The sequence below is a fragment of the Trichophyton rubrum genome (genome assembly GCF_000151425.1).
Source record: "Trichophyton rubrum CBS 118892 genomic scaffold supercont2.10, whole genome shotgun sequence".
Classification (NCBI taxonomy): domain Eukaryota; kingdom Fungi; phylum Ascomycota; class Eurotiomycetes; order Onygenales; family Arthrodermataceae; genus Trichophyton; species Trichophyton rubrum.
Window position 1 is genome coordinate 683,687 of NW_003456419.1, and position 13,676 is coordinate 697,362.

The 13,676-nt window shown below is 46.0% G+C and overlaps 5 protein-coding genes across 5 annotated transcripts; 3 read left to right on the top strand and 2 right to left on the bottom strand.

Annotated features, from left to right (window-relative positions):
• Window positions 1-220: 220 nt before the first annotated feature.
• On the top strand, window positions 221-826 carry TERG_07622 (uncharacterized protein; the record flags this gene model as incomplete). Its single annotated transcript, XM_047748801.1, has 1 exon — window positions 221-826. The coding sequence occupies one exon, from the start codon at window positions 221-223 to the stop codon at window positions 824-826; it is 606 nt and encodes a 201-aa protein (XP_047604790.1).
• A 1,769-nt stretch (window positions 827-2,595) lies between these two features.
• Window positions 2,596-3,351, top strand: TERG_07623 (uncharacterized protein; the record flags this gene model as incomplete). Its single annotated transcript, XM_003231959.2, has 1 exon — window positions 2,596-3,351. The coding sequence occupies one exon, from the start codon at window positions 2,596-2,598 to the stop codon at window positions 3,349-3,351; it is 756 nt and encodes a 251-aa protein (XP_003232007.2).
• A 488-nt stretch (window positions 3,352-3,839) lies between these two features.
• Window positions 3,840-7,035, bottom strand: TERG_07624 (uncharacterized protein; the record flags this gene model as incomplete). Its single annotated transcript, XM_003231960.2, has 6 exons — window positions 3,840-5,093; window positions 5,147-6,106; window positions 6,163-6,402; window positions 6,462-6,675; window positions 6,736-6,904; window positions 6,976-7,035. 6 exons carry the CDS (start codon window positions 7,033-7,035, stop codon window positions 4,118-4,120), a joined length of 2,619 nt encoding a protein of 872 aa, XP_003232008.1. The 3' UTR covers window positions 3,840-4,117.
• Window positions 7,036-8,397: 1,362 nt separating this feature from the next.
• On the bottom strand, window positions 8,398-10,383 carry TERG_07625 (uncharacterized protein; the record flags this gene model as incomplete). The annotated part of the gene is made up of 6 exons (XM_003231961.1): window positions 8,398-8,423; window positions 8,496-8,854; window positions 8,911-9,115; window positions 9,172-9,183; window positions 9,242-9,401; window positions 9,466-10,383. The coding sequence occupies 6 exons, from the start codon at window positions 10,381-10,383 to the stop codon at window positions 8,398-8,400; spliced, it is 1,680 nt and encodes a 559-aa protein (XP_003232009.1).
• A 967-nt stretch (window positions 10,384-11,350) lies between these two features.
• Window positions 11,351-13,266, top strand: TERG_07626 (uncharacterized protein; the record flags this gene model as incomplete). Its single annotated transcript, XM_003231962.1, has 2 exons — window positions 11,351-12,772; window positions 12,850-13,266. 2 exons carry the CDS (start codon window positions 11,351-11,353, stop codon window positions 13,264-13,266), a joined length of 1,839 nt encoding a protein of 612 aa, XP_003232010.1.
• Window positions 13,267-13,676: the final 410 nt, after the last annotated feature.

The window sequence follows — 13,676 nt, forward strand, 5'->3', positions numbered from 1 at the left end:
TGAACCGCCAGAGTTAAAACCTGGAGAAGAACCAAAGAGCTTGGTCTGTAATGAGTGCGGGAAACGGTTCAGAAGCCAGGGCCAGGCCGAATTCCACGCTTCTAAAACAGAACATGTTGACTTTTCAGAGTCGACGGAGGAGATCGCACCGCTCACGGAGGAAGAGAAGAAGGCTAAACTAGAAGAGCTACGTCAAAGACTGGCAGAAAAAAGGCAAAAAATGTCTGAGCAGGATAAGAAGGACCAAAAAAGAAACGAGGTTAGATTTATAAATTCTTTCTTTTTGGCATTCATGTTTCAAAGTCTGACCCCCAGGTTCAATTATCAGGAAATCCGCCGTAAGAGCACGAAGGAGACTCAGGATATGAAGGAAGAACTTCAACGAAAAGAACAGTTGAAGGAAGCAGCTAAAAAGAAGCGTGAGAAACAAGAAGAAATTGAAGCAAAGGCACGGATAAAGGCCAAGATCGAAGCAGACAAGCAGGCTCGGAAATTGAAGGCAGAGAAAGAAAAAGCGGAACGAGAAGGTCGTGTTCTGGAGGAACAAAAGGCACAGCCTACACCAGCTGCAGCTCCAGTGGCCTCAAAGCCAGCTTCAGCATATACAGAGACGAGACTGCGACTGATGACACCATCCGGGAATGTCATCAAGTCCTTCCCTGTTGATACCACCCTCTTTGAGGTTGCCGCCGCTCTACAGCAGGAAGGGAATCAGGTGAATAGCTTTACACAGACGTTTCCAAAGAAGGTTTTCAATCAGGAAGACTTTGGGGCTACGTTAAAAGAGCTGGGTTTTGTGCCAAGTGGAAGCCTTATCGTGGGCTGAGGATCCTGGGACATTAGTTTGATGGTGGTTTCATTCGGTTTTAGTATAACTAGACAGCTTGAGATGGCTAGCTTACGAAGGCACCGTATCCCAATAACTGTGACACGCCCGCGAACTTGGTGGCTACAAAGCAACAAATTGACCATTCACGAGCTACCTGGGCAGCTTGTAGGTTCCCCATCCAATGTTGATATTGAGGCTCAGGGTTATCTTTCTTGCGGGGAAGGGGATAATTAGGTTGTTATCTTCACGTGACGTACCTAAACTGGACCAACTCGAATTTATCAAATTACGTAATTAGCTTTTTAGACGCGTCCAGGCAAACATCAGCGCGTTTGATTGATGTCGTGAGATGCAGCTTGGGGTGCCGAAAGTCATTATCCAGCTTCGAATCATCGTACTATCTGGAGGTGCTTGTTATACTAGACGATTCTGGTCACGATGCCTGCGTAAGTGCTCTAGAACTCTCTTCATAGTTAATCGCAGGCTACGATAGACGCGCTGACCAACTCTTACAGGATCGGAGACCAACATCGGCTTGGGCCTGGGGACAATCCTGCAATCTCTGCGAATCCATATTTAAAAGGAACCGGTCGAGTTGAAGAGTTTACACCTACCGAAGTTGCCTCGCTGAGGGAGAGACTAAACAAGCAGCTGGGCCCAGAGTTTCTCTCATCCAGGCCTTCTGGAGGAGGAAAAGTACATTATATCACGGCAGATAAATGTATCAACCTTGCAAATGAAGTCTTCGGGTTCAATGGATGGTCGAGCTCTATACAAAATATAACACAGGATTTTGTGAGTTGGAATTTATTCAGCCAACGCCTCCCCCTGTATAGATAGGAGTACTGACTTGGTCATAGGCTGATGAGAACCCTACCACCGGTAAGGTCTCAGTAGGGCTATCCGTGATCGTGCGGGTTACTTTAAAAGATGGAACGTATCATGAGGTTTGTTTTCCATGATACCCGCGCCCCAGTGTTACGGACTAATTCTCATATCTGGGCAGGATATAGGATATGGACATATTGAAAACTGCAAAGGGAAGGCTGCTGCGTTTGAAAAAGCTAAGAAAGAAGGAACCACGGACGCCCTGAAACGTACTCTAAGGACATTCGGAAATGTACTCGGAAATTGCATATACGACAAAGAGTACCTCTCCAAAGTAGTGAAAATTAAAGCTACCCCAGTGAGTTGTGCCATTGGTGTAAGGCCCCGAGGCTACCTACGCTAATAATATCCTTTTGATATAGGTGAAGTTTGATGTTGACAACCTCCATCGTCATGTGGATTTTGTGCCTCCCAAAGTACCAACTGCAGCCCCTACTAATAGGATTATCAAACAAGAATATCAGAACAATGGCCCGTCAAATCTACCTGCACGGGTTCCTGATATTGAGAATATCACGGCAGAAGACTCTCTCGCATACGAGTTTGAAGGCGAGTTTGGAAGTAAGATCGTTCTCAGATACTCTTTTTACCTTAGTTAAAGCTGACTTTGGGAAGGCGATGTATTTGATGAGGCCGATTTTGCGGAACACACTTCGTTACATCCGGATGAAGTAGCTATAGAGGAATCTGATTATTCAAGGCGATCAACCGGACAAAATGGTCCCTCAGCTACTCACCCACCAACAGATGCAAGAAATTTTGCAAATGCAACCAAAGCAGCGACCACAGTTGATACAAGAAAGCCCATAGCTTCGGTTTCGGCTAATGGCACTGTTCCTTCACACAATGGACAGGCCGATGGAATCAATAGGAGCAATATGACCGGCCCGAAAACTCCAGTTCCGGGCAGATTTGCACAAGATCAAAATAATGACTCCAGACACCCCAGCGGGAGACAAGCTATGCAACCAAATGGTCCACCATTCCCACATTCCAATGACCAAGGACGACCAAAACATGATCCTGCCCCAAATAATGATGGAAATAAGGCCTCCGGCGCGCAGAGCAGTGAAGACAAGGCATCAGAAGACCATGTAGTTGGATTTTTCTCTGCTCGGGCTGCAGAAGCTCTAATAAACGATCCCCATACTGCTGTAAAATCAGCACCAGTATTTGACCCCCAATTTGACAGCCCATCCATACGCAAAACTGCCGGTATTGATCATACTAGCTCTTCCCCTATTGTCAGGAAATCTCTTCAGGCCTTACAACAACAGGCTGGCAAGGTGCCCTTACCAGGCGCCAAGGCAAATGCGCCGACACCTAACAGTGGTCATGGACCAATAGGGAGGCCGCCTATGACTTCATCATATCGACCACCAATACGGCGATCCATGGGAGCAGTGAACAGTGGGAACGCTAGCACCGCTTCCAACATGCCACCGCCAGTGAGAAATCACAACAGCCCTATCAATGGTGGGCAGCAGCAAAACGAATATGGGAAAAGACTGCCGTTAGTCGATACCACAAATGTTCCGAACAACGAACGGACAAAGAATCAGGCAGACGCCGCAAAACGAACGAGGGTTGAGGATGCCAATGCTCCAAAACAAAACCTTCAGGGTCAACAGTAGCATTATGCTTCACTGTATTCGGAGCCAGTAAGGAACAACCTATGATTAATTCCTAATCCTTTCACTCATTATCTCTTTATTTTGAGCGACTCATTACGAATTTGAAGCGGTTATAGGCGGTATTTCTTACGGAGTTCAGGCACTTTGTTTCTTTTTGGGGGATAATTTGGGATTCTGCCCTTTCTGTTCTCATTCTTTTATCATTATTATTTTTCTTAGCAGAGCGGTTGGCACACCTTTTAGCAGGTTATGTATATACCTATTACCTGAACAGGCTATGTATGGCATGAATATTACCATACAGTCTTTATTTTCAAACTTTGGAAAGGCTGTGCGGCTCTGTCATGTCTCTAGATTTTTATCTGGCAATCCATCGCCGTAGGCTAGAGTAATAAATACAAATAGAGGGTAATATTAGTTACTTTTTTTTTTTTTTTTTTTTTTTTTTCCGGTTGAAATTCTCGTAAATCTCGGGCAACTGAGGCAACTGATAATGAAGGTCTAGAGTTGGGACCAGTCGGCATCGTCATGGAAAGGTAACCGGAGTCCTATGCAGTTTCTCACGGAACATCAAGCTAAAATGTGTATGAAAAGCAACAAGAGACCGCTGTACACATCCGAGGCATGCAATCCAAGGCATCATTGAGCTAGATGACAGGATCAGTAGCCCTAGAAGTGACAAGATAAAATTGAAAGATAATGGCAAGTAAGCCTCGTCCTTACCTTTAACCGAATGGCCATAGGGCTAGGGTCTTGAGGGTTGTATTCAGTGAGCATATTTGGAGCTCTCCATTCCACTTTTCTTCCGTTCAACAGGCTGATTGTTAACTGGAGCTCCAGAAACAGACACTCCACGCTTTGCCATCTCAGCAACAAAAACACTTTTTGGCTCACGAGGTGTCTCAGAAGCAGTGGATGAGAACTTGGAGTGATGGCTGGTTGCAGAACGGCCAGAGTTAGGAGCACCAAACGCAGCTGGGATAGGGCTACGGCTCTGTAGAACTGGTCGAAAGGTGTTTGCAACAGGGGAAAGGGAAAAAGACTGGTTTCGGCTGTGGTCGCCCGACTTTTGGCCAGGTTCTATGGGCTGTGAAGAAGCAAAGCCCATTGCAGGATTGATATTTTCGTTTGTCTTGCGGATGGGGGTGGTTGGTTGCTTCATCTGTTCTTCTAGGAAGGTCCCCGAGTAATATTGCATCGTAGCAGCGCTAATTGGAAACTGAGGGGTATCTCTCATCTTGAAACGGGATTTGGGAGCATTGAGGACAGCTGACCCCGTAGGAGAAACGAAGGATACAGGAGCAGTGTGAGTAATGATGGCTGGTTGGCTCCCTGTAGTCGACGGTCCCAGAGGTGCATAAGAAAATGAAGTAGATGTTGCGACAGACGTGCCACCGGAAGTTGCGTGGTATGTGAACATCATTGGCTCATGAAATTGATGGGCTTGGTTTGATGTAGAAGGCTGGTTACTATTGCCACTCAAAGTTCCAGGAAGGTGGTGCAGCTTTGGTTCATAAACTGGAGCACTAGGCCGAGGCGTTTCGCATTTCTTCATAGGCCTTCCAGGAAGAAGATGGTCGCCGATGATCAGGGGAACGTCGTGAGGAGATGTTGTTGGAGGTTTGGAGGGAAAGGCTCCAGGAATTGCATAGACAATATTATGGTCAAAGGTATTATTGCTGCTGTTTCGAATCTCTGGCTTCTTTACTTCAACTGGCATTGGCACATTTTTGATGTTCTCACTGCGGAGGGTTAGTGTGATGCGTAGACTAGTCTAGTTTGAGAATTTATTTACCTAGAATTTGGGTTAACCACATCACCAGTATTGCGGTTAGTGATATCAGAAAGATTGGCAGTAGTTGGAGCATTTGGTGTAGCTACTGAGGCGACAAGGTTTGATGCGCCAAACTGGATAGACTTCGTGTTGCTCGGCTCGGCAGTGTGGATAGCAGTTTTGACAACTTCCGGGTTTCTGGCTAGCTCCTTTTCCACCAGCTCCTTTTCAAGGCGTTCTCTTCTCTCTTGGAGATAGACAACGATTTCAGGGTCAAGTAAGGACTGGTTAGAAAGAATTTTCGTAAGCTTTGCAAGTTCTTCTTTGGTAGCATTTGATTCATCCTTTGGTTCGACCCGTTGGGGAGCAGATTGGGGGGCAGGTTGGGTCTGGGGTATCGTATCTTCAGGCCCATCACTTATATCAAGAAGGCTTGTGCTGATGTTGACTCCTTCGGTTTTGTCTTCCTCGATCTGAGCGGCAGCAGTGGCTTCAGATGATGTGCATAGGAAGAGGTCGTCAGCATCATGATTTTCTGCGTCTGTAGAGTGCCGCTGTGGTTGTGGTAGGTAAGAACCGAATCCATGGTCTGTCTTCAGTGGTATAGTGTCAGCTCCCTGACCATCACGGATCTCGGAAGGATTTGTAAATACATCTATTCTCAAGGGTGCAGCCGGCTTAAGGTTTGTTGCTGGGGCAGCAGCCTCAGCGTTGGGCTCGGATGGCACAACCGCCTTTACCTCTGACTGAGGTTGTTGCAGAGGAGGCTCTGGCACGTCTTTTTGAAAGTTATCAGAGGGAACTGAACGCTCCTGGGACATAGGTGGATCAGGAGACACATCTTGGCTCTTAGTTGGAGCTTCGGGGACTTTGGGAGTTTCTGGTGGCTGTGCTGGTTTAGCAACTGTAGCAAATTGGACACCAGCAACAGCTGCCATGAAATCATCTCCATCTGCAAGGAGTGACTCGAAATTGATGTTCCTAGAGGTACTATTAGTGATGAGAGCTAAATAGATATATAGATTGTCAAATCTTACGGAGGAGCAGCAAAGACGGGACGCCTGGCTTTCGTAACGGGAGGTAGGTTTCTCGAGCTTCCATATCTCTTTCTGTCTGCTCTACCACGGGTAGCTGGAGGATTGTTGCAGTCTTTGGATGGATCCAAAGGCTTCTGTGGAAGAGGTGCAAGAGCCTTTTTAGTTGGTGTGAATACAGTGGGGCTCAAACGACTTGGGTCCGATTTTGTTATGTCTCCGCTCCGGGTATTTGATTGATGGCTAAAGGAAGCTATGTTAGTTATGTAGTGCTGAGGCGTAGGTGTAGACCGTATGCATACCTTGTGCCGCCACGGCCACGAGATCCGGCGGCACCACCTCCGCGACCACTGTGCAGAGCCCCACGAGTGGCTCTCTTTCCTCTACTTGAGCTAGCAGGATGGTCCAAATTAGTTCCTTTAATCTTAGCCTCGAGGGCCAGTCTATGTGTTTGTCCATCCAGTAGTGGATCAAGGTTTTCCGCATCCATATTCTCCTCGAGCGTTTCATGATAAGCTGTTATATACAGTCAATATCGATACAGACCTAAAAGAAAATGAAGCAGCGCATACTCACTTGCCCAGCTGTTTAGTTTCTCTCTGTTGGTCTCAGCAAGGGTGTATGCCTCAGTCCCTTTGCGATTAGAGTCTCGAATAGCTTCGATTTGCTGAATACCAATGCGATGAAGCTTGTTTGGGCGGTCAACAGTTGATATATGTTCACGGCGAGCAGTACCCAAATCGGCCTGTATTTTCGCAAATTCAAGTCAAACATAGCTCAGTGTCGAAGATGGGGGACCATCATAGAGAAACACACCATTTGAAGAGCTTTCATGCGATTGGCGCGTTCATCATCCGTAACCGATGCTTCCGCCATTCTTTTACAGGCTCAGGCGCGTCAAAACGCGCCTATAATTGAACAAATTGACGCTCCTTTCGAGGAAATGATAGGCCTCTCTCAATTTACCTGGCAGGCTCCGTGTGTAGGCCGAGATACAGGATCTCAAAAGACGTTCAAAGTAGCGAGGTTATCAAATGCAAAGACAACTATATTCGACTGTCAGCATTGATACTTAGAGATTCAACCAGTTTCTTTATTCACTGCACTGATATCAACTGGTATGCAGCAGTATAAACCCAGTTATAGCACCTTTCAAGACTATATCTGCAAGTTTGAGCTAGATCTTCTTCAAACCAGAGGGCCAACGAATGTCACAGAGGCCTTGGAGCATCACAAACTCTGTAATTGGGGATATAGGAAGGAGTATAACTTACAGCTAGTCAGCCACTGTGCTTCCAGGGAGAACAGAGAGAAGAAAAGCGTTATTTTTACAGAAGGGCTGAAAGATCATCTGGAGTTTCAAAACAAAAGGTTAAGTAGAAGAGCTGAGGTTGTGAGAAGTTGAGATATTGTCTGTGTGAGAGATCCTGATCACTACAGACGACGCACGCTCAAACGATGCGATAAGGAGAAAAAAAGAGAAAAGGGATAGAAGGGATGGCAGGTATAGTGATGAAAGGGCCCTTTGGGAGATTTCTAACTAGATATTAGTGACTGTAGTCTTCTTTGGGGCATTTGATATAATGTTTCTGGGTATTAGAAGAAGGGGTTTGGATATAAGTGCAACAGAATCAACATAAATTCCCACTGCTTTCCCCTTCTGCTATCCAGGATCTTATAGCCGATTGGTATTGGATGTTGAGAAAGGGAGAATGGCTATAGATATACCAGGTAAAGTAGCAGTGTAACCACAACCAGCTCTTCTTCTGCTGATATCAAAAGCAAGCACTAGATGGCATAATAGTGTGTTAAGGTAGGTATAGATATATCAGGGAGTGAAGAAAGATCACGAGAAATCGTATTCAATAATAAAAAAACTCTTTCTGAGACATGCAAACAATGAAAAGAGCAGATGGTATATGGATAGCCGCAGGATGAAAAAGAATGGAAAGAAGCAAAGGAAAACAACATTGATTACAAACACAGAACCTAATCGGTTGCAGATGCTAGATCTCCAACCATAGATTGTACAACCGAAAATCGTATATTAAAGGGGCCCCGATGTGGAATCACACCATAAAGACTGCATGGACGCGGACATTGGATTCGATATCAATGTCCATCCTAGCCAAAGCTCGGGACAGGATGAAAATATGTATCAATGCATCTAGTAATAACAAGGTAGAATGTTGAATAGAAGTAGAACACATCTAATCTCAATTAAAACAGTTAGTAGTTTCAACAAGTTACTGCGCCTCCCTCATCTGTATAATAGAATAATGTTAGCAAAAAGTGATGCTTGGGAATCGTTCCTAAAGAGATGGACAGAAACTTACGCTTGATCATTTTCGCTGCCGTTTGAAGGACGCTAATGCACATAACCACAGTACCAAACGCAATGCAAAGGACGGCAGGGATCTTCGCCACCCAGCTCTGCTTACTCAGTTTTATGTAGCAGAGCGGTGGAAGGATATATGCTAGGGCACAAGCGCTTGTTGCGCCGATAAGTTCTAATACAGCGCCCAAGTCGCATGTGATCAGAGCCATGACCATAGATGTTACAACCAGGGAGGTAGTGAAGATAAGATGGCGGTTGAGGTTGAAAGGCTCCTCTGGAAAGTAGAACGTGGTCATGACAGACCTGCAGACGAACGCCTCAAGGGGTAACGTGGCCAGCATGTTAAGCCCAAAGAACCTATCGAATTCAGTTTAGCTAAAGTTCGAAGATAGGACCGATCCAGGACAACTCACAGTCTTGCAATATTCACAATCACGTTGTCTGGAGGGAAGTTATTAAGAATGTTACCCTTCGTTTTTGACCCAAAGGTTAAGAAGCCGGCCACCGCCATGACTAGACACATAACCATAGATATAGCGGTCGAGTAGTGGGTAACACGAGCGAATCTGTCCATGGTAGGCTTTCTCAAGGAACCATATATCAAGAGACTGTTGTGGTCTAATAGGGAATTAGTGACATCACCAATGTATCAATATACATCAATATGAACATACGGCAGACAAAGGCTATTCCATAGTTAGCAACGCACTAGCTAGCAATAAATACTATCGTATTTAGGCTTACCAAACGAGATCACTCCAATAGCCGGAACAACGCCGCTATTGACAAAGAGGGATCCTTTGACTTCCCCTCTAGCCTCAGGAGCTACCTGGATACCTTCTATTATGACGGTTATCAAAATGACTAACATGCTGACCAAGGCAAAAGTCGAAGCTTTCGCCAGCTATATGTAGAATGTCAGAATTATAGAACAACCAAACATGAGTATAGAGAAGGTATATGCATACCTTAGCAATATCACGGTACAGTGACAGTGGGTAGGATATTCCAAGAACAAAGATGATTATAACAGCACGTCTATCCGTCAACAACCACAGAACCGGCATGTCCCTGATAGATGGAGCTATTCCCATCACAACATGAGGTATAGTGTCTCCGACAATGATGCAGAATGCAATCATACCGCCAAATGCAAATGCCCACTGTGCGACAGATATTGCTATCAGACCCGTTCTTCCATAGCAGAATTCCAAAGTGCTTTGAAAAGAGTCTGCTCCACTGAGTTTGGAATTGACCACGATCAAACGGATAGTCCAATCGACGGTCCAAGTCAGAATAACAAGTAAAATGATGCCTGTGGTCAACCCAGCCTGACGAAAAGCGTATGGTTGGCCAATTATCCCAGCTCCGATGATACTGTTTGCCATGTTCATGAAGGCACTTCCCAATCCACTCCTGGGCCGAGCATTCTCAAGGTGGTCTTCAGGGATAAAGTCTGACGTGGCGACAGTGACGCTGGGAGCTTCTATGTTCGTAAGAAGCGGAACTGCCTGACGAGAGCGATCTCCTGGTACTTGAGCTGTCTCTTCATCAAGGTAGTCTTGGTTCGCAATCCAGTCGACATCACGGCGACTCTCAAAGGTCTGGCTAGTATCTTCTTCCCCATCGTCTTGGATGTCGAACCTGACGCGGTTTGACGTTCGGCCTGTTCGAGGCTGGTCGGTAGGGGAGGTCGAGAGGGACGGAGGTATCTTGGGGGTCGAGGCTGACTGAGACGACGGCGTACCAGAGGTGGACGAAGGCTCCTCGACAATTAAATAGTCGTCATCTTCGTGAGACCCATGGGAAAGAAGGGAGCGGCCTTCCTCCTCGCTGTATTTTGATGCTTCAGCTGTGCGAACATCTAGTTTGTCTCCTCTGTTCATAGCTACATGTGGGAATCATTCTCCTTGGGCGTGAGAAAAGAGCGACATCACGATATCAAAACCGCTCCAGGCTCGAAGAAGAGGATCGGGAAGCCCCCTGCAGGAGGCGCATGGCTGCTTAGTTAGCAGTAGCACGACTCCTGCGATGATGATTGGATAATAGTGCCAGGAGAAAACAGGCACTACTCTTCTAAGCCAATAAGAAATGTTATATACCCTCTTGTCCAACTGGCAACGGGAGCAATACTAGCCAATGGTTAATATATTCTGACCAATAGAGATTGGAGAAAGTGTTCTAATTACGTAAGTTATCTGGGGACTTCCATGGAGAACAGCCGCCTCGACTCCGCTACAGACCTCAAATCTCACGACTTAATTACTTCAAGTCTCACAACTTCTTTTACTTATCTCCTGATTTCTATATAATTGCATTGGTGCCCGAAACCTCGAGGCGGCATGTGTTGCAGTCACCCATATACCCATCCTAGATAACTATACACCTCGCTTCATGAGCTCTTCTCCCCTCATGGCTGATATCCTTACTGCAATGTAGCCTCTTAGTTGGGAAAGACCCAGAAAATAGGTCATACCCAAGTCACTAACAATGGCTGTTTGTTCATCAGCTGCCAGCTGAAGTGATATCTCATCAACTTCACTTTGTTTTCATTCACTTCCTCATATGGCGTGCTTTCACTTCAAGTCACTGACGTCATGTCCTATCAAAAAAATGCCTATTTAAGGCCCTCGCCCAGCTCACTTTCCGTTTCTTCCTTTTTTTTTTTTTCTTCAAACCATTTCATCAACATGTCTTGCTTCGGCTGCATCTTTTGCCTTATTTTTCTCCTTCGCACCATTCCACCAAGATCGACTTCCAATCCTACTTTGGTTTAGAGCTTTGCGTTTCTCCTGAAGAAAACATACGGTTGTTATTTTTTTATTTTTTTTTCTTCCCTTTGCTCAGCTCAGAATGGCACATCCAAGCAACCCATATGGGTTTTCCAAGCGTCGTGTCAGTGCAGAAGTCACCTACGCAGGCGCGCTTCCCACACCATCACCCTCCTCGTCCTCTGGAAGCAACGCTGCCTATCAACTAAATCGAGTGAGGAGAACCGAAGGCTCTTCCGAAAGCGAAGCATCTTCTGCCATAGGTGATTCAGAGGTCTACAACGAGGATTTTCGCACCGGTGGTCCTCACTTGGTGAGGTTGCCTGCCTTCAACCACCACCTAACACAGAATGATCCTCTCCTTGTCGCGTGGGAAGACAAACTCGACGCTCCAGTCCGAACAATCCTTAAGAACTATAATGTCGACATCATTGGAGTAGGGCCTCTCCGTCGATCTTCAACTAGCAGCACTGAAAAATACGATACTGCACTAGTCACTGCTCGAAAGCATGTAGTGACGAGTGACTCCTGGTTCAGAGCATGCAAGGAAATGTTACAGCTCTTTCGGTCCCAGTGGTTCATGCAACTGAACGTCGAGATCATTGATACCAGAGCTAATCCCCAACTAATCAGCTACCCGGTGTCTGTCTCTGATCCCTTTGTTGACTCCTGGCGTGTTTTGCGGCCTGTCGTACTCGAGATTCTTGCCAACTCCGATTGGACTCTTCTGTGTGTTGTCCGTCGAAGAGGTGTGAATCAGCCTGAAGGACCAATCACTGTCGCCCTTACCGTCACTGAAGAGTCTGTCAACGATTGGACCGCGGTAAGAGACGCAATCGTGAAGCTATTGGACAGTCGTGGCCACTATAACGTCGCCGTTGAAATATGCCGCAGTAACATCTGGCACGCGTCATCTTTTGACGATCCCGTCTTAAGTCGTCGCGACTGGGATGTCAGAGCAAAACCTGGAGGAAGCCTTGACCCCCGAGGATCTACCTCATCTGCATCGACGTTCGGCGGATTTATTGACCTGCAGAATCCTATCTCTGGACAATGGAAAAGATTTGGAATGACTAACTTTCATTGTGTTATTGCGGGCTCTGAGTCCCACCCTTCCTATGAACGATGGATCAATGAAGGAATCAAGCCTGGAGATAGTAACAACCTGCAGTTAGATCACCCAGCCCTTCAAGACCACGAGTCCTCCCTCCGATACTATCGAAAAGAAGTCGATGAAGTTCGACGTGATGTCCCCGACAGCCTACGTCAACGCATCCTCTCTGGTGACCCATCGGTTTCGAGGTCTCAAAGGATTGTATACGAGCGTCAACAAGCTACTCTAAGTGAAATCGGAGAGACTTTACGGATTGCCACTTCTTTTGACCAACAGAAACGTTATCTTGGCTCTGTATCCGCTGCTTCTGGTTTCAAGGTTAACAAGAAGAGACAACTTCTTGATTGGGCTTTAGTTGACGTCGATAAACACCGTATCACAGTCAACGAGGTACGTCACTCCCACATCCTCCAATCAACCACGAAACTTGTTTCTTAACGAGTCCCGCCAACTAACTTCACCATTAGATCCCACCAGATGGAACGGTTAGCAGCAAATATCGCGTTTATACTCCACCGCAGCCTATCATGACTGGAACAAGTTCAGTGGACGAGGGTGATCGTGTGTTTAAGGTTGGGCGAAAGACCGGTTTCACGGGCGGCACCGTAAATGGCATCAGGCTATCTGACCTACAGGGGTGGGTCATAAATGCTCAGGGCCAGCGAGAATATGTCCAGGGAACCGCAACGGTAATTCTTCCATGGAAGTGTGACACATTTGGTGACCCAGAGGACTCGGGAAGCTTTGTGATGAACAACGAAGCCAAGTTCATCGGCCTTTATGTTGGTGGAGACCGTGATAGAAACATCGGCCTTGTCATTGAGACACAGGGCCTCTTTGAAGACATAAAAGAAGTCACAAAATGTCGAGATGTCAGGATTTGAATGCGCGGTGTTCGACTTGGGGTTCTCGAGAGTAGTACTTTTCTTTTTGCTCAACAAGCGTGTTCCTAGTTAGTTAACCGGGTTAAGTCTTCCTGCTGATAGGCAGAGTTGGCCAGCTTAATGATAATAACTCGAATATTTCTAATATTCTTATCTCTTTAACTCTTAATTTGATTAACTTTTTGCCTATAATTATATACGTCCTGGGTAAGAACTTCTCCCAAACATTGCCTAATAATAATGAGTTGCTCTGGTAGAAATCTTGAATATCAAAGTATCGCAGCAACTCGCTAAAGGGGTTAAAGTACGGTCTAGAAACAAAAATATATAGCTGGCTGGAAAATCCTAATACTTTGATGGTATTATGCCTGACGCTAACCGCTGATTATATATGGTGATGGAAGGCCTTT